The sequence below is a fragment of the Acomys russatus genome, chromosome 14, assembly GCF_903995435.1.
Source record: "Acomys russatus chromosome 14, mAcoRus1.1, whole genome shotgun sequence".
Taxonomy (NCBI): domain Eukaryota; kingdom Metazoa; phylum Chordata; class Mammalia; order Rodentia; family Muridae; genus Acomys; species Acomys russatus.
This window is the reverse complement of record NC_067150.1, coordinates 18,748,769-18,769,163: the sequence shown is the minus strand read 5'-3', so window position 1 is coordinate 18,769,163 and position 20,395 is coordinate 18,748,769. Positions and strand designations below refer to the sequence as shown.

At 38.6% G+C, this 20,395-nt stretch overlaps 1 protein-coding gene across 1 annotated transcript in view; it reads left to right on the top strand.

Moving 5' to 3' along the window:
• The window catches only part of Dpy19l2 (dpy-19 like 2), an 89,277-nt gene that overhangs the window by 7,093 nt on the left and 61,789 nt on the right, over nt 1-20,395 (top strand). The window contains exons 4-7 of the mRNA XM_051156091.1: nt 1,246-1,383; nt 11,558-11,678; nt 14,032-14,125; nt 18,824-18,881. Of these exons, the coding sequence (XP_051012048.1) occupies nt 1,246-1,383; nt 11,558-11,678; nt 14,032-14,125; nt 18,824-18,881 (411 nt within the window). The remainder of the gene's footprint in view (nt 1-1,245; nt 1,384-11,557; nt 11,679-14,031; nt 14,126-18,823; nt 18,882-20,395) is intronic.

The following is a 20,395-nucleotide window of genomic DNA, read 5'->3' as shown; positions in this document are numbered from 1 at the left end:
ACCTACCTGCTAGATAGAAATCATATCAGCCTTTGGTTGCTGAGGTGAAACAAAAAGAACAAGCGAATGGAAGTGCACATTGTAGTGTCTGGCATAAAACAATAGCTTATTTCTATCAACACATTGTTTTTATTTGTCTCACTAAATAAAGACATTGGAATAGTAAGTATATTTTAGTTGGGTTGCTACATTATCTTTGTAAATGAGCAGAGAGAAAAATCTAAAGTGCATGGAAATTGCCCATTAGAAACCAGCCTGAATTCAATTCAGTAGCCCCAGTGGTGTCTAACATACGAACACTAAAGCAGTCAGACAAAGCAAGAATGTGTGTAGTGTTGTCTTGCTGCAACTTGCTACGCCATCTCTGTTTGATATCCCTGGGAAGGCTGCTCTTTTCTCAAGGCAACAGGAGGTATAGTGGATCTGGGGAAGGGGTGAAGTGTGGGGCCCGGGAGGAGTGGTGGGAGGGGAGGATGTGGTCCAGATGTACTGTATGAGAGAAGAGTAAATAAAAATAAAAAATATTTTAAATATTTTGACGAATAGGGCACTTGCTTTTCTCTTGTAAAAGCATGGCACTTAAAAAACTGAAAACAGCAAATTAATGATGAAAATAACATAAAATGGCATAGTCCCTGGAACCTTGGAGTTTTAAGTTGAAAGTCTAGGGAGCCTATTGTTCTGTGGAAGTCAGTTCAGATACTAGGAACAAGTATGAAGTAAGCTGGATCTGATGGGCTGATGTGGATGAGCATGTGTCACATGTCAATAGAGCGGGCATTCTTTTCCTAATTCAGGCCTGCACAGCAGCAAGAAGATACCCCAGTTTCTGGCAGAATTCATTATATGCCAACCTATAAGCATATAGGAGAGAGAAAAAAGATTTGGTCAAGTTAAAAATGCATGGACTAAATGCATGCTCTAAAGTGCTGTCAGTGCTACATAAGACCATACGTCTGATCTGAATGATCTCAGACCTTCAGAAAACTGCAAAGAATAGTAGGGGGCGGGGGGAGCTTGAAGACACAGACTTGTTAGTCTGAGAGTGTTAACAGCAAAGAGTCATTAGGAAGTATTTTTAATGACCCTTCCTTCCTTCCTTCCTTCCTTCCTTCCTTCCTTCCTTCCTTCTTTCCTTCCTTCCTTCCTTTTCTTTTAACAGAATAAAGTTGTTCTTTAAAAAACGATTATATAAAACTTAAGTTTTTATTGACGTTGACAGTGTGTACCTTCCTTTTTTAAAAGGGACTTTATTATTCCTACTTCAAGACCATCATCGAAGCTCCTTCATTTCTGGAAGGACTGTGGATGATCATGAATGACAGGCTAACTGAATACCCCCTGGTAATCAATACAGTGAAACGCTTCCATCTTTATCCAGAGGTGAGAAATCTTTAGAATAAAGCTGCTATGAATATAGTTGGGCAAGCATTGTCCCTGTGGAATGGTAGAGCATCTTTTAGGTATATGCTAAACAGTGGTATAGCTGAGTCTTAATGGTAGATCTATTGCCAATTTTCTGAGTAAATGACATATTGATTTCTACAATGATTGTACAAGTTTGCACTACCACCAGCAATGGAGGAGTGTTCCCCTTTCTCCACATCAGTGACAGCATATGGTATCACTTGAGTTTTTGATCTTAGCCATTCTGATGGATATAAAATGGAATCTCAGAGTCATTTTTATTTGAATTGTCTGAGGAGACACTTGTTTAAGTGTTTCTCAGCAATTAAATATGCCTCATTGGGAGTTCTCTGTTTAGCTCTGTATCTCATTTTGTATTTATTTATTTATATTTAATTAATTTATTCAGATTACATCTCAATTGTTATCCCTCACTTGTATTCTCCCATTCCTCCCTCCCTCCCTCTTTCACCCTATTCCCCTCCCCTAGGTCTGTGACAGAAGGGGACCTCCTCCCCCACCATATGATCACAGCCTATCAAGTCTCATCCTGGTAGCCTACTTATCCTTTCTCTGAGTGCCACCAGGCCTCCACACCAAGGGGGAAGTGGTCATATATGGGGCACCAGAGTTCATGCCAGAGTCAGTCCCTGCTCTCCATACAACTGTGGAGAAAGCCCTGTCTATTGGTTAGATCTGAATAGGGCTTCAATGTTTACTGAATGTGTTGTCCTTGGTTGTGCAGTAGGTTGAGCAAAACCCCTGGGTCCAGATCCACCTGTCAAGATGTTCTTCTTGTAGGTTTCTAGGACCCTCTGGATCCTTCTATTTCCCAATTGTCCCAAAGTTCCCTTACCTAAAGTCCCAATAGTAAGTCCCTGCATCTATCCCAATCTTCTGGTAAGGGAAGACTTTCATGGGACATGCCTTTTGGGCTAGTGTCCAATTATAAGTGAGTATATACCATGTAAGTCTTTCTGCTTCTGAGTTAACTCACTCAGCTGATCATTTCTAGTTCCATCCATTTGCTCACACATTTCTGGATTTCCTTGCTTTTAATAGCTGAGTAGTATTCCATAGTGTCAATGTACCACAGTTTCTTTATCCATTCTTCTACTAAGGGACATCTAGGTTTTTCCAGGTTCTGGCTATTACAAATAAGGCAGCTATGAACATGGTTGAGCATATGTCCTTGTTGTGTGCTGGTGCATCTTCTGGGTATACTCCAAGGAGTAGAATAGCTGAGTCTTGAGGAAGCCCTATTCCCAGTTTTCTGATAAAGCACCAGATTGATTTCCAAAGTAGTTGACTAGTTTGCATTCCCACCAGCAATGAAAGAGTGTTCCTTCTTCTCTACATCCTCGCCAGCATGCGCTGTCACTTGAGTTTTTTATCTTAGCCATTCTGATGGGTGTAAGATGGAATCTCAGAGTTATTTTAATTTGCATTTCTCTGATGACTAAGGATGTTGAGCATTTCTTTAGGTGTTTCTCAGCCATTCGGTATTCCTCTGAGAATTCTCTGCTTAGTTCTGAGCCCCATTTCTAAATTCGGTTATTTGTTTTGGTGGTGTTTAATTTCTTGAGTTCTTTATATATTTTGAATATTAGACCTTTGTCAGATGAAGGGTTGGTGAAGATCTTTTCCCAGTCTGTAGGCTGTCGCTTTGTTCTTTTGACAGTGTCTCCTGCCTTACAGAAGCTTCTCAGCCTCATGAGGTCTCATTTATTAATTGTTGACCTTAAGGCCTGGGCTGTTGGTGTTCTGCTCAGGAAGTTGTCTCCTGTGCCAATGAGTTCCAGGCTCTTCCCCACTTTTTCTTCTAACAGATTTAGTGTCTCTGGTTTTATGTTGAGGTCTTTAATCCACTTGGACTTGAATTTCATGCATGATGATAAATATGGGTCTACTTGCATCTTTCTCCATGTAGACATCCAGTTAGACCAACACCATTTGTTGAAGATGCTATCCGTTTTCCATTGAATAGATTTGGCTTCTTTGTCAAAAATTAACTATCCATATGTGTGTGTGGATTTATTTTTGGGTCTTCAGTTAGATTCCATTGGTCAAACAGCCTGTTGCTATGCCAGTACCACACTGTTTTAATTACTGTTGCTCTATAGTACAGCTAGAGATCAGGAATGGAGGTTCCTCCAGAGGATCTTTTATTGTACAGGATTGCTTTAGCTACTCTGGCTTTTTTGTTTTTCCATATGAAACTGAGAATTGATCTTTCAATGTCTTTTAAAAATTGTGTAGGTATTTTGATAGGGATTGCATTGAATCTGTCAATTGCCTTTGGTAAGATGGCCATTTTTACTATGTTAATTCTCTTTTTAAATTTTTTTTAATTTTTAATTTTTTATTAATTTATTCTTGTTACATCTCAATGGTTATCCCATCCCTTGTATCCTCCCATTCTTCCCTCCCTCCCATTTTCCCCTTATTCCCCTCCCCTATGACTGTTCCTGAGGGGGATTACCTCCCCCTGTATCAAGTCTCTTCTTGGTAACCTGCTGTCCTTCGCACCAGCCAAGGACAATACAGGCGGTAAACTTTAAACCCCTACCCAGATCTAGCCAATGGTCAGAACATTCTCCACAGTTGAGTGGAGAGTGGGATATGACTTTCTCACTGCCTCACATTTGACTATGTTAATTCTCTTGATCCATGAACAAGGGAGATCTTTCCATCTTCTGATGTCTTCTTCAATAATCTTCTTCAGAGATTTGAAATTTTTTTCAAACAAGTCTTTCACTTGCTTGGCTAGAGTTATTCCTAGATACCTTATATTGCTTGTAGCTATCAGGAAGGGTGTAGTTTTCCTAATTTCTTTCTCAGCATGTTTTTCATTTGTATATAGGAAGGCTACTGATTTTTTTTTTTTTGAGTTAATTTTGTATCCAATCATTTTGCTGAAGATGTTTATCAGCTGTAGGAATTCTCTGGTGGAATTTTGGGTGTCACTTGGGTGTACACTATCTCATCTGTAAACAGGGATAATCAGGACATTGCATTGTGATGTTTATTCTAAGTATCTCCTGTTTCACATTTGTGTAAACATGTCACCATTTGTTCTGTGTTGTCAATAAAAACAAACTAGCCAATGCTGAACAACAACAGAGAACATAGTGGGGGCATTCTGATCCAGTAAGGGGAGGAGAAAGAGAAGGAAAGAGAGGATGGAGCTGTGAGGAGAGACTGGGAGCCATCAAGAGAATGAAGCGGGCCTAGGAGATTGTCTAAAAGCAAGTATAATGTGGAAAATCTGAATGGGAAGAAACTATACTAGCATGGAGGTTTAGGATGGAGTAATTATTGTGCAACATTGTGCTATGGGGTAATTAAATAGATCCTGGTCTCTCTGTGTGGTTATTTGGGTATAAAGCTAGTTGAGGAGTAATCACTGATTTCACTAAAGTAATAATATTAAATATCCATTCAACAGGAAATTGCTGTTTTTTCCTACTAACAGTGCCCTTTGTCTTGCAAAGGCTATTTGGTGGGATGAGGATCAATTTATTAAGGGTTGATCTTAGTGCCTGAGTTGTTGGTGTTGTGTTCAGGATGTTGTCTCCTGTACCAATGAGTTCAAAGCTATTCCTCACTTTCTCTTCTATTATATTTAGTGTATCCAGTTTTTTTTTTTTTTTTCTGAGGTCTTTGATGCATTTGGACTTGAACTTTGTCCAGGGTGATAAATATAGATCTATTTGCATTCATGCAGACATCCAGTTAGAACAGCACCAGTTGTTGAAGATGTTTTCTTTTATTCCACTGTATGGTTTTGGCTTCTTTGTCAAAAATCAGGTGTCTTTAGGTGCATGGTTTTATTTTGATGTCTTTGATTCAATTCCATTGATCAACCTATCTGTTTTTATGCCAATGTCATGTGGCTTTTATTATTATTGCTCTGTAGTAGAACTTGAAATTAGGGATGATGATACCTCCAGAAGTTCGTTTATTATACAAGATTGCTTAGCTATCCTGGGTTTTTATTTTTTTCTTATGAAATGGAAGATTGCTCATTCACTGTCTGTAATGAATCATGTTGGAATTTTGATGAGAATTGGGTTGAATCTATACATTGCTTTTGGTAAGATGGCCATTTTTACTATTGTTAATCCTACCTATCCATGAGCATTGAAGATCTTTTCAACTTCTGATATCTTCTTCAATTTCTTTCTTCAAAGACTCAAAACTCTTGTCATACAAATCTTTCACTTGCTTGGTTAAAGTCTCCTCCAAGATATTTTATATTATTATATATATGGCTATTATGAAGGATGTTGTTTTGCTAATTTTTTTCTCAGACCATCTATCACATATAAGGGAGGGCTAATTTTTTTAATTTAATTTTGTATCTAGCCACTTTGCTAAAGGTATTTATCAGCTGTAGGAGTTTTGTGGTAGAATTTTGGAGGTCACTTATGTATATTATCATATCATCTGCAGACAGTGATACTTTGGCTTCTTCTCTTTTATCTTGTATCCCCTTGAACTTTTTAAACTGTCTTATTGCTCTAGCTGAGACTTCAAGCACTATATTGACTTGATACAGAGATAGTGGACAGCCTTATCTTATCCTTGATTTAAGTGGAATTGCTTTAAGTTTCTCTGCACTTAATTTGATGTTGGTGATTGGCTTGCTGTATATTGTCTTTATTGTGTTTCGGTATGTGCCTTCTTTAGCATGAAAGGGTCTTGGATTTTGTCAAAGGCTTTTTCAGTATCTAATGAGATGACCATGTGGGTTTTTTCCTTCAGTTTGTTTATATGGTGGATTACACTGACAGTTTTGTTGTTGTTTTTATGTTGACCATCCTGTATCCCTGGAATGAGTCTACTTGAACTTGGTGGGTAATGTTTTTCATGTGTCCTTGGTTTGTGGGTAATTCGAATATTTTTGCATCAGTGTGCACAAGGAGGATTGGTCTAAAATTCTCTTCAGTTCTGATTTTGTTAATTTGGATACTGTTTCTATGCCTTTTAGGTAGTTTGTCTATCTTGTTGATTTTCTCAAAGAACCAGTTCTTGCTTTCATTGATTCTTTGTATTGTTTGCTTTGTTTCTAACTTATGGATTTCAGCCCTGAATTTGATTGTTTCTTGCTGTCTATTACATTTGGTGTGTTTGCTTCTTTTTGTTCTAGAGCTTTCAGGTGTGCTTTTATATTGCTAGTATAACATCTCTCCAATTTCTTTATGAAGGCTCTTAGTGTTATGAAGTTGCTCTTAGCATTGCTTTCATTGTGTCCCATAAGTTTGGGTATGTTGTGCTTTCATTTTCATTGAATTCTAGAAATCCTTTCTTTCTTTCTTTCTTTCATCCCTGACCCAGTGGTCATTGCATAGAGATGACCTATCCATTGATGAGAACGTAATATAAAATTTCAGGGACATTTTTATTTGCATTCCACTGATGGCTAAGGGTGTTGAACGTTTCTTCATTTCTTGGCCATTTGAGATTCCTCTGTTGAGAATTCTCTGTTCAGATCTGTGACTCAGTTTTTAATTTGATTATTTGAATTATTGATGGCAATTTATTGGATTCTTTATGTAATTTGGATATGAGCCCTCTCTGTTAGGTGTGGATTTGGGAAAGATCTTTTCTCATTCTGTAGGCTGCTGATTTGTCCTATTGACAGTTTCCTTTGCCTTACAGAAGCTTTTCGGTTTCATGAGGTTCCTTTTATTAATTGTTGATCTTAGTGCCTGTGTTATTGCTGTTGTGTTTATAAAGTTGTCTCTGTCTCCTGGGCCAGTTATCATTCAAGGCTATTCCCTACTTTCTCTTTTATCAGGTTCAGTGTGCATGGTTTTATGTGAAATATCTGGTCCACTTGGACTTGGGCTTTGTGTGGAATGATAGATATGGATCTATTTTGTATTCTTCTATGTGCCAACATCCAGTTAGACCAGCACCATTCATTGAAGATGCTCTGTTTGTTGTATATTTCTTGCATCTTAAAAAAAAAAAAAAACAGGTATCCATAGGTATGTAGATTTACTTCTGGGTCTTCAATTCAATCAATAACCCTTCTGTTTTCATGCCAATATTATGTGTTTTTTATTACTATTCCATATGAAGTTGAGTATTATTTTTTCAAGGTCTGTAAAGAATTGTGTTGCAATTCTGATAGTTGCTTTTGTAGATTGCTTTCAGTAAGATGGCCATTTTTACTATGTTAGTCCTACCAATCCATAAACACGTAAAATATTTCCATCTTCTGATATATTCTCTAATTTCTTTCTTAAAAGACTTTAAGTTATTGTCATACAAGTCTTTACTTGCCTTATTAGAGTTACACCAAGATATTTTATATTATTCTTGGCTATTGTAAAGGCTCTTGTTTCCCTGCTTTCTTCCTTAGCCCCTTCGCCATTTGTATATAGGAGAGCTGCTGATTTTTTCTTAGTTAGTCCTGTACTCACCCACTTTGCTGAAGGTGTTTACCAGCTGTAGGAGCTCCCTGGTAGAAGTCTTGCAATTGCTTATGTATACTATCATATCACCTGTAAATAGTGATACTTTGACTCCTTCCTTTCCAATTTCTGTCTTATCTCCTTTTGCTGTCTTACTGCTCTAGCTAGAACTTCATGTACTATATTGAGTAAGTATAGAGTGGATAGCCTTGTCTTGTTCCTGATTTAAGTGAAATTGCTTTGAATTTCTCTCTATTTTAACTCGCCTTTATTTTGTTTAGATATGTTACTTTTATCTCTCTCTCTCTAAGACTTTTATCATAAACGGGTATTGGATTTTGTCAAAGGATTTTTTTCAGCATCTAATGAAATGAGTTTTCTCTTTCAGTTTGTTTATATGGTGGATTCCATTGACAGATTTCCATATGTTAAACCATTCTTGTACGTCTGGGATGAAGCCTACTTAATTATGGTGGGTGATCTTTTTGATGTGTTGTTGGATTTGGTTTGTGAGTACTTTGAGTATTTTTATGTCAATGTTCATGGGTGAAATTGGTCTGAAATTCTCTTTTTTGTTGAATCTTCTTGTGCTTTGCATATCAAGATGACTGTGGCCTCATAAAATGAATTTGACAGTGTTCCTTCTGTTTATATTTTGTGGAATAATTTGAGAGGTATTGGTATTAGGTCTTCTTTGGAAGTCTGTTAGAATTCTGCACTAAAACTATTTGGTCCTGGGCTTTTTGGGAGAGGGATTTTTAGTGAATACTTTCATTTCCTTGGAGGTTACAGATATATTTAAATTGTTTATCTGGCTTGATTTAACTTTGGTAACTGTTATATGTCAAGATATGTGCTCTCTCACATGTCTGCTCCCAGAAAAACATCACATGCCTTCCCACAAGATCTCTTTCAGAAAAACTTCACATGACACAACTGAATAGTCAAAGAAACCAGAAACTTCCTCTTCATATAAATTGGTAAGCTATCCATTCTTTCTGTTGTTGTTGAAATCCAGCTTTAGTCCACTGTGGTGTTATAGGATACAGAAGGTCATTTTAATATTCTTGTATCTGCTGAGATTTTCTTTGTACATGGTCAATATTGGAGAAAGTTCCATGAGGCGCTGAGAAGAAGGTATATTCTTTTGTGGTTGGGTGAAATGTTCTGTAGATAACTGTTAAATTCATTTGGTTTATAATGTCAGGTAGCTCCAGCAGTTCCGTTTAATTTTCAAATGGATGACCTTTCTACTGATGAGAGTGAAGTATTGAAGTTTCCCACTCTTTATGTGTGAGCTTCAATAGTGGTTTAAGCTTTACCTTACAAGGATGGGTGTCCTTGCATAAGAGGAACAGATGTTCAGAATTTTAATATCTGAGCCAGGAGGTGATGACATACGCCTTTAATTCCAGCACTCAAGAGGCAGATGCAGGTAGAGCTATCAAGTTTGAGGACAGACTGGTCTACCTAAGGAATTTGAGGATAGTTAGGCTACACAGAGAAACCCATTCTCACAAAACAAAACAAAACAAAACAAAACAAAACAATTGTGCTATCCTCTTGTTAGAAGATATAATGGTTGTTATCATTTTTCTTTTTTTTAAAGTTTTTCACTTGAAGTCTGTTTTGTCTGATATTAAAATGGCTACTAATCTGACTTGCTTTTTAAGTCTGTTTGTTTGGAATATTTTTCCATCTTATTACCTTGAGGTGGTTTCTATCACCAATGGTAATGTATGTTTCTTGGATGCAATAGAAAGATGTTTTCTAATTCATTTTGTTAGTCTCTGTCTTTTATTGGCAAATTGAGACCTTGATGTTGAGAGCTATCAGTGAGCGGTGTTTGTTGAGTTCCTTTATTTTGTTTCTGTTGTGTAGGATTTTAACACCTCGCTTCTTTGATTTTCTGGTATGGATTCCTTATTCCTTATGTTTTCTTGGATGTGGTTAACTGCTTTAGGTTGATGTTTTCCTTCTAGTGCCTTTAGTAGGGCTGAATTTATTGATACTACTTAATTTTTTTAAAATCATGGAATGTCCTTTTGTTTGTTTGTTTGTTTATCTATTGCAACTGAATTCTTTGATGTGGATAGTGGTTTCAGCTGGCATCTTCTGTCTCTTAGAGTTTGTAGAACATCTGTCCAGGACCTTCTGGTTTTTAGAGTCTCCACTGAGAAGTCAGGTATATTTCTAATAGGTCTGACTTTATTTGTTACTTAATCTTTTTCCCTTGTATCCTTTAATCTTCTTTCTTTGTTCTGTGCATTTAGTGTGATTATGATGATGATGATTTCTAGGTTTTTGAGACAAGGCTTCTTCTATGTGTAGCCTTGGCTGTCCTGGACTCACTTTGTAGACCAGGCTTTCCTCAAACTCATAGAAATCCATCTGCCTCTCCTCACTGAGTGTTGGGATTAAAGGCGTGTGCTACTATGCCTGGCTTGGTGTTTCAATTATTATGTGTTGTGGGAAATTTGTTTTCTGGTCCAGTCTACTTAGTGTTCTCACTTATAAGTGAGTATATACCATGTGTGTCTTTCTGGGTCTGGGTTACCTCACTCAGGATGATTGTCTCTAGTTCCATCCATTTGCCTGCAAATTTCAAGATTTCCTTGTTTTTAATAGCTGAGTAATATTCCATTGTGCAAATGTACCACAGTTTCTTTATCCATCCTTTGGTTGAGGGACATCTAGGTTGTTCTGACATGTACTCTGGTGTCCACTTGTGGATCATTTCCCCATGGTGGGGCAGCCTTGCCAGGCCACAGAGGAAGAAGATACATACAGTCCAGATGAGACTTGATAGGCTGAAGTTAGATATTAGGGAGGAAGCCTCTCCCTTTCTGAGGACTAGGGGAGGGGGTTTGGGAGGGAGGGGGGAGCTGGGAGGCAGGATGAGGGAGGGGGCTACAATTGGAATGTAAGGTGAACAAATTTAAAAAAACAAAATAAATCATTACAAAATACAAAATACACAAATAGAGATTTTGCATGGTTGAGCCTTGATGCATACCCAATGAATGGTCAGGGGCAGTATGAGAAAGACTACTGAATGGTTGAATTACTTTAAATATTCTCCTGAGAAACTTTGACAATACAGAGAAGCAGCCAGTGTATTCTCAGACATTTGAAAAGCATTTGCTTGGTACCATTTTAGTTACATAAACAAGGACTTTGGGAAATTAATGGTTACTTAAAGTTTGTAACCACTTACATCTTACATGTAGAGTCATAGACAGCCAAAGTATGGGGGCAGGTGAAGTGCTACATACACAATTCTGAATGTTACCTGCAGTTGAAACTTAGAAGTACAAAAGGAAAGAATAAAATGTGTGTGTGAAAGATGCGCATGTGTTAAAATGACACAGTAGAGATTAGCTTTATACAAAAAATTTAATGTGCCTATGGGATGTTATTCCATTGTGTCACAATTTTTAAAATGATATATTTTAATAATGAAATCTAGAGTGAAATGAGATGCTATGAAATGTGTCTGTGAACTTTTTGTTTTACTTTAATCATATACTCTTATATTTGGTTGTATGGTGATATTATTATATTTAAGTTGACTACTATCTTGAGATATTACTAATATGTAATTTCAAAATAGCTATTTTTCAAATAAATTTACTTAGTTTTTAATGTTAAAGCGACAGCATAGTGGTATCTTAGAAAAGCTATGATTGTGATTGGAATGTTTTCTTCCACATTCTCTTTTGTAGGTAGTCATAGCCTACTGTTACCGCACAGTCATGGGACTAATGCATTTATTTGGGATAGAAGCAAAGACATGCTGGAATGTCACTAGAATGGAGCCTCTCATGGAAATACAGAGCTGTGAAGGCATGTGTCCTCTTCGGTGCTGCTGTGTGCTTACTGGTGCTTTCATGGACATCTGGTCTTGTGACTCATTTTAAGATTTATTATAAGGCCGGACATGGTGGCACATGCCTTTAATCCCGGCACTTGGGAGGCAGAGGCAGGCTGATCACTATGAGTTTGAGGCCAGTCTGGTCTACAAAGTGAGTCCAGGACAGCCAAGGCTACACAGAGAAGCCCTGTCTCAAAAAAATTATTATAAACTCGATCAATTTTATTTAAGACATTATAGAACTTATTTATCTCAATAAGCATTTTATACTTTAAGGTTGTTTTCTGAGAAGGTTAGATACTTAATAACTTGAGTATAAATTAGAAATTTAACTCAGGTACCAATATATCCAATGTAAGGTACTCTTGCGTAAAAGTCCATTTCAGAATGAGATGGTACAAAAATATTTGGGGTAACATTAGTACATACATTTGGGGGGCAAAGAGCCAAATATATGCTTTAAACAGTTATGGATTAGTTGGTGCTAATAATTGGCTATTATATATATATTGCTTTATACTTGTTTACAGTACAAGAGGAATTTTAATGTATGTCTGCTGCACTTGTACCTTGGCCAACCAAAACCAAAACCAAAACCAAATTCCCTGCAAAACTTTTGGAATTATGTAGCAGCTTTCCAGCTGCCCCTTGAGATTCAGTTCATAGCTACACAGAAACATGTATCAAACACACAACTGTTTCTAATGTCTCCAACATGACTATTTTCAACAATATTGATACTTACTAAATTTATTTAACTCTTGGAATATAAACAAAATTTGAATTTTCCACACAATTTTTTTAAATGATACCCTTAAAAACCTAAAATGATACTGGTGGATGATGCTTAAGCAGTGATTATACTTTGTGGTTTTTGCAACATAGAGGAACGGAGACTATGGCTTATTAAACATTAGATTTTGCAGTAAACATTAGATTGCAAGAAGATATAAGCTTCTCTGGGTGTTGCGAGGCATCACCTTGCACAGGTGTGCTATCCATTAAGTTCCCAATCAGCAGCAGGCCAGTGTGGCACTTGGAGAGCGGGGAGATATGGGTCCTAAACTCAGCGGGGGGCTTATGCTAGCAGCTGGCGCTTAGCAGTTATATTGGTAGTGCATATTACAAATGTCCAGATACTGGGAATGCAGTTAAGGGCTGACCACACTGGAACACATGCTGCCTGAGGATCTGCATGTTATATACTGAAGAACCGTAACAGATCCACATGTGGAAGCCATCTCCACAAGCTGTAGGAACAGTTCATTTGTAAGGGGTAGAGGAGGGTTTCATATGGTCAGGTAGATTGCTGACATGCTCCCTGTCAGCTTGCTAGAAAAATCACTGCAAATTTCTGGATTTAAGAAGCATTTGGGTCAGGATGTGAAGAAAGAGAGTGAAGGTGGGAAAGAGAGAAGGACAGTGAAGAGTCACATCATTGGTTTCTAGTTTGTGTCTTTGGTCTGCCAGGAGAAGGAAAGTAGTGCGTGTGCCTCCTGTTGTATGGCATATATTAGCTCAAGGACCCAAAGCCCCGAGCTGGAAACAACAAGTGAATAAATGGCTATAGAAATTTTGGACTAAGAAAATGTTCCAGGCAGAATATAGATTCCCATCAATTGTGCATGAACAGTAACTGAAAGTACAGCATGTGACAGAAACCATGCAGTCTTGGGGTGACAGGATTAATGAACCAGAGCAAACAGGGTCAGGGGCCTGTCTCCCAGCACAGCAGTGTCACTTTGCAGATGACCTAGGTTTTTGAGATCTTTTCATCAAACATTAAAGTCCTTCATACCAGTTCATCTCAAAACTTTTGCCCTAGAGTTGTGTGAAATGATGAATCTTAAACACACAGGAAATGATGTACATAAAACCAAAGCCATGTGTATCAGACAAGTTAGCATTCCCATCTACATCAGAAGAGATGAAGTGGCTAGATCACCAGGGCACAGAGGCCAAGGCTCTTCCCCTGAGGTCAGGGAGTGTACTGCACTTATCTGAGAGCCTTAGAAAAGACAAAAGCATGTGGTGGCTCCAGGGAATTCTTCGCATGTTTCTGGATGCTGAACAGTAGCAGCAGCATCTAAATTAATGTGAACCCCAACATACCATTACATCCTACTGGCTGCGCCTGTGTGAGGACCTGGCCTTGGTCCTCGGCACAGCAAACAATGCACTCTGCTGTGGAGGTAAAGGTGACTGTGACACTAAAGAGCAAGAAGAGAAGCACTTGCTTTGATCAAATTTACAAGTTCTTGATTATAAAGCGCATAAATAATCTTGCTCACTAAAGACTAACCATCTGTGTCTTCTTTTTTAAAGGATTGGGAGACCCAGCTTGCTTTTACATCAGTGTAATTTTTATATTAAATGGACTAATGATGGGATTGTTCTTCATCTATGGTGCATACCTGAGGTAAGACTAATAGTGAGATTGACCCTATGAGGACCGGTTGGTACTCACTGACTAAATGAAAAGGAAGTTTAATGAAACCAATTGGCTAGTTATAGGACATTTTATGAAACTGACTTTCCGTAACCAATGCCATGCAAGCAGAAATGAGCTTCCTCTAGAGAGCACCTTACACGCTTTTACCTTTTGCTGTTTCTTGGCATTGACGATGCCTCTATGTGTAAGTCAATATTACATAGCAAGATGCTATTTCTAATTTTTTAAGTGAGATCTGAAAAGTTATCAGAAATCTCTATATCATTTGTAGAAGACACATTCATTAGCCAATCATTCTTGATATTAGCATTACGATTTTGTTTGGAGTGTGAATGTTCTTAGACTCAGATCATGAACTTCTGACACTCACATATTATGTACCCACTCTCCACTGATCCTTAGGAGAGCCAGGTGAATTAGCCTTTGTCATTGAAAATTAAGGTAAAGTCAGCCTTGGTTATATCTAGGAACTCTTTGTCACAAGCCACAAGCTCAGCTTCCCCTTCTGTATTTCTCCTTGGTTTTGCTTAGCTGTGCAGTGTGGAGTCATCCTGTGATGGGGAAAAGACCATAAAATAGCAGCTCTACCCAGCTCTATCCAGCCTAGCAACCTTGTCTTGATGACACAGTGCCAACAGATGACTTACCTTTCAATTTTGTTGAGTAATAGAATACACATCCATATTTCTTGACTACTTTGTTAGACTTTTTGTTTCTTTTGTTTGTAAAGAAAGCCATTGCAGTGTTATTTTTGAATCACATAAAATTAGACCTTAAACAAAATGTAGACTTAGAGTCTGGGGATGATAGGTGAGCATGTGAGCTCCTCTATTCCTCCCTACCTTATAGTTCAAGACAGGACCTCTCACTGAACCCGGAGATCACTGATTGTGTAGACATTCTAGCCAATGAGTACCTTTGAACTTCTTGTCTTTACCTTGTAGTTCTGGGGATACTAGCTTTCTATGTAGGTACTGGGGATCCAAATTTACATCCATAAGCGGTGCTTTGGGGATGACTTGATGTGGAATCATGAAATTAGATCTCTCAGTATCTTCCTGAACAACAACAACAACAACAAAAAAAAAACAACTTTAAATGTTCAAGGGAAAAAACTTAATATGATACCAGAAATCCTGAGGCTGCTGCAGGAAAACACTACACAACAGGGACATTAAGAAGGGCTTTGTGAACAGGATTCTAATAGTTCAGGAAACAATTGCTAGCATGAGCCACCTGAATGCTGTTGGCCTAGTGTGGCTTTGGAAGCAAAGCGGTTCTGGTCCTGGTTTATACATTGTGGAGAGAAAATAATTACAAAAATTGACAAATTGAATTGTATGAAATTGAAAAGCTTTTGCACAGAAAAGGCAATAAATTACAGAGTTAAGACACAGACCACATGATGGGAGAAACATACAGAAAGACTCAAACTTAACATACTGTAGTTACTTGCAAAGCCATCTTAGTGCTGCACTAGTCGCAGTATCCAGAAATAGAAAACACCCTAGTTATCAATCAACAGATAAGCGGATAAAGAAAATGTGGTACATAGCAATAGAATAGTTTTAGCCTTAATGAAGAATGAAATCATGACACTTTCAACAGAAGAATACAATGGAGAATCATTAGGTTAAGTAAAATAAGCCAGACTCAGGAAAAAAAACATTTTTCATGTGTACACATGTGCATGTGTGTTTGTGTTTGCTCATAAGTCATGAAACTAGAGAGGTAATCTTGAGATGTGAAGAAGGCTCTTAAGAGTGGTGAAAAATAGAAAGAGTAATAGAACACACATGATAAAAAAGCACAAGGGGGCTGGGGAGGTGGACCAGCAGTCAAGGCCACTGGCTGCTCCTGCAGAGAATCCAGGTCCAGTTAATTGCACCCACATTTAGTAGTACCCATACACCTGCAGCTCTAGTTCCAGGGGCTCCAATGTCCTCTTCTGACCTCTATAGGCACATGCACACACATAATGCACACATACACAAGCAGAAGTGGGAACTGACTAGGAACAAGAGCCAAATGGAGAGGAAAGCATGACACAGTTGGAGAAATATGCCATGACAAAACTCATCTGTTTGTATGCTAACCCAAGTAAAATTTAAAAGTAGCAAAGGAAATGTGGTACATACAGACAATGGAATTTATTCAGCTATAAGTAAAAATGAGATTATTTCATCTGCAAAGAAATCTATGGAACTGGAGAGTATCATATGTGAAATAAATAAATAAATAAAAACAAACAGCACGTTTTTGCAGGTTTCTTTATTAATTCATTCATATTACATCTCAATTGTTATCCCATCCCTTCTATCCTCCCATTCCTCCCTCCCTCCCATTTTCCCCTTACTCCCCTCCCTTATGACTGTGACTGAGGGGGACTTCCTCCCCCTGTTTATGCTCATAGGGTATCAAGCCTCTTCTTGGTAGCCTGCTATCCTTCCCCTGAGTGCCACCAGGCCTCCCCATCCAGGGGACGTGGTCAAATATGGGGCACCAGAGTTCATGTGAAAGTCAGTCCCCACTCTCCACTCAACTGTGGAGAATGTCCTGCCCATTGGCTAGATCTGGGTAGGGGTTCGATGTTTACTTCACATATTGTCCTTGGTTGGTGCCATAGTTTGAACAGAACCCGTGGGCCCAGATCTGCCCGTCATAATGTTCTTCTTGTAGGTTTCTAGGACCCTCTAGATCCTTCTATTTCCCCATTCTCCCATACTTCTCTCACCTAGAGTCCCAATAGGATGTCCTCCCACTTTCCTGGTAGGTGAGGATTTTCATGGGACATGCCCCTTGGGCTAGTGTCCAGTTATGTGAGTATATACCATTTGACTCTCTCTGCTTCTGGGTTAACTCACTCATTATGATCATTTCTAGTTCAATCCATTTGTCCACAAATTTCAGAAATTCCTTGTTTTTAATAGCTGAGTAATATTTCATAGTGTAAATGTACCACAGTTTCTTTATCCAATCTTCTACTGAGGGACACTTAGGCTATTTCCATGTTCTGGCTATTATGAACAAAGCCGCTATGAACATGGTTGAGCAAATTTTCTTGTTGTGTGCTGGAGCATCTTCTGGGTATATTCCAAGGAGTGGAATAGCTGGCTCTTGAGAAAGCCTTATTTCCTGTTTTCTGACATATCACCAGATAGATTTCCAAAGTGGTTGTATAAGTTTGCATTGCCACCAGCAATGAAGGAGTATTCCTCTCTCTCCACATCCTCGCCAGTATGTGGTGTTGCTTGAATTTTTGACCTTAGCCATTCTGATGGGTGTAAGATGGAATCTCAGAGTCATTTTGATTCGCATTTCTCTGATGACTAAAGACGTTAAGCATTTCTTTAAGTAAACACCACATTTTTATATGTAGACTTCATGTAGATTTCAAAAAATATAGAACAAAATTGGAAGGAGTACTGTTGTTGGAAGGCAGGGGATTATGGAAGTAGAGACTAAGAGTACGTAATAAGGGATGGGTTCAGAGTGACGAGCACTTGCTATACTTCGGAATGACCAGTGTTCAGGTTCCAACACCCACACGGCGGGTCACAACCATCTGTAAGCCCAGTTCCAGAGGATATGACACCCTGTTCCAACCCCCTTGGGCACCAGGCATGCCCACATGTAGTGCACACATACACATAGTGCAGGAAAACACTCATATGCATGAAGTAAAAATGAATAAATCATTTTAAAGTTTAAAAAGGCTAAGTAATGGGGAAAAAGAAAAACATGCATAGTGTCATCCTCTGAATCTATATTTATATAGAGATATAATAGTTATATAATATAGGTTATATATTAACTACATATATTTTACGTTATATATGCATATGTATGTGCCTCTATGAGGCATAAAAGCAAAGGGAAGACTAACAATAATGCAAAATGGCAAAGGAACAAGAGGATATAATGGGCTGAATGTATGCAAAGTGAAGACATCATAACATAGCCATTATGTTGAATGCTAACTAAAATACATTTCTAAAATAAAAAACAAGATGAATTGGCATGCTTTCCCTTGTGATCACGCCTCACACACCTCTTTCGTGGTTCAGTATCTTATTACCTCTACACAGTGCTCAGGGTTATTACCACCGCTTGCTGTTTTTAGTTTTTTTGTTTTGTTTTCATCTCATTTCTTCCTCCTCCTTTTATTCCAACAATGTTTTCTCTGTGCTAAGCTGAGCAAACACCAATAAGTAAGCACATATAGAATCTACCGGCTGGGTATTTTGAGTATAGTGGCCTCTTATGTGGGCACAGATGAACGTATAACAAGACAGGAAGCACTACACAGCACGGCCGTGAGCATCTGTGGTGATTGTTCTCCCCCGGAGGTCTGCTGCGGAAAGTCCACAGTGTGGCTCCCTTCAGAGCACTGTCAGTCAATCAAATATTTATGGGTTATTACTGAGTGAAACCGTTACTCTTTTTACTTTAATCCCTCACTTAAGCCTAATTTCAGAGACAAACTCCGCTTACGTTGTCAACAGGATGCCATGCAGCCCCAAGTGCTCGGCTGCATCTCTAAAATTATCTTACTTAGTTATTCATGTTTCAAGAACTGAAAGTCATGTTTTTAATTTTGAGATAGTTTTATGAGAAGAGCCTGTGAGGTGCATGTTATGACTGTGTGCTTCATTGTTTTGACAGTGGGAGTCAGCTAGGAGGTCTGATTACAGTGATGTGCTATTTCTTCAATCATGGAGAGGTTTGTGGTCCAGTCAATTCCTTTTCAGACATAGTGCGGTTTGTATGAACAGGAAGTATAATTACCAAGCCAATATGATCACATGGTGTTGTGGCTGTAATACCTTAAAGTATTTTATGCTCCAAATTGTATGTGAATTATACTAATCTTAAATCCATAATCTTTTAAATATTTAAAAAGCCCCAACCTTTTGGTGCTTGTTCACATGCACATGTTTTATAGACAAATGACAACAGGGTACTGTGAGTCAGGCACTGTATACTCCTGTCATTCGCTGACTATTAAACCTCCGCTGGATGACTGTTACTGTCACCGTATAGACTATGAAATTAAAATGCAGAATGTTACATTTAGCCACCGTTCCATATTATTGCATGGTGAATCTGGGTTACCTGTTCTGGGTTGGTCGGTTTCTAAAACCTCACTTTAAAAAATATACATTTACCCTTTTTTCTTCTTTTGGCTCGTTGAGACAAAAATCTCACTATGCCTTCGAGGCTGGCTTCAAACCCTCTGATTCCCCTGCCTCAGCCTCCTTAATGCTAGAATTACACTGCTCGTACACTGTGTCTGGATCTGAAAGCTGGTCTTTGTTTGTTTGTTTTAATGTTAAGAACACTTAGCATGAGATCTTAACAGATCTTAACCCTCTTAGCAGATTTTATATTCTGAAATACAGTATTTTTAAAGATTTAGTGTGTGTGTGCATGCGTGTGTGTGCACATGTGTGTGCATGCGTGTGTGTGTGTGCATGTGTGTGTGCACATGTGTGTGCATGCGTGTGTGTGTGTGAGTGTGTATGTGTGTGCACATGTGTGTGCATGCGTGTGTGTGTGTGTGAGTGTGTATGTGTGTGCACATGTGTGTGCATGCGTGTGTGTGTGTGTGCATGTGTGTGTGCACATGTGTGTGCATGCGTGTGTGTGTGTGTGTGAGTGTGTATGTGTAAGTGGAGTCCGGAAGAGGGTGTCATAGCTCTTGGAGTTGGAGTTACAGGCAGTTGTGAGCCGCCATGTGGGTGCTAGGAACTGCACTCCAGTCCTCTTGCCTTCAGACCCATGTGTCCAGCTCCAAAGCTTAACAAAACAGCAGATTTACAGAACTTGTCCACCTCTCATATGTGAAATTTTATGCCATTGCTCTTCAGCAATCGGAGTGGTACTAGCCTGACAGCATCCACACAGTATGTCCCTTCAGCCACTCCCCCACCGCTTCTGCTAGGTTACTCTTCCTTTTCTGTAACAACATAATGAATTCAAAACAGAACTGACATAGTAAGTCATCCCAAACAGACATATCTGGGCAAAAGGAGCTCCTGGGAACCGTGGATGATACAGTGGATTCATCTGAGTGCGCTCCATGCTCTAGACTCCGAACTGGATGTTGGATGATGGTGAGGAGAGAGAATCCAACTATTAACATGTGGACTCAGATCTGCTTTGTACGAGCACAGGTTGCTTGCAGGAAATGGCTGTATCTCCTGTTATAGCAGGCCGAAAATGTAAAAATCAGTT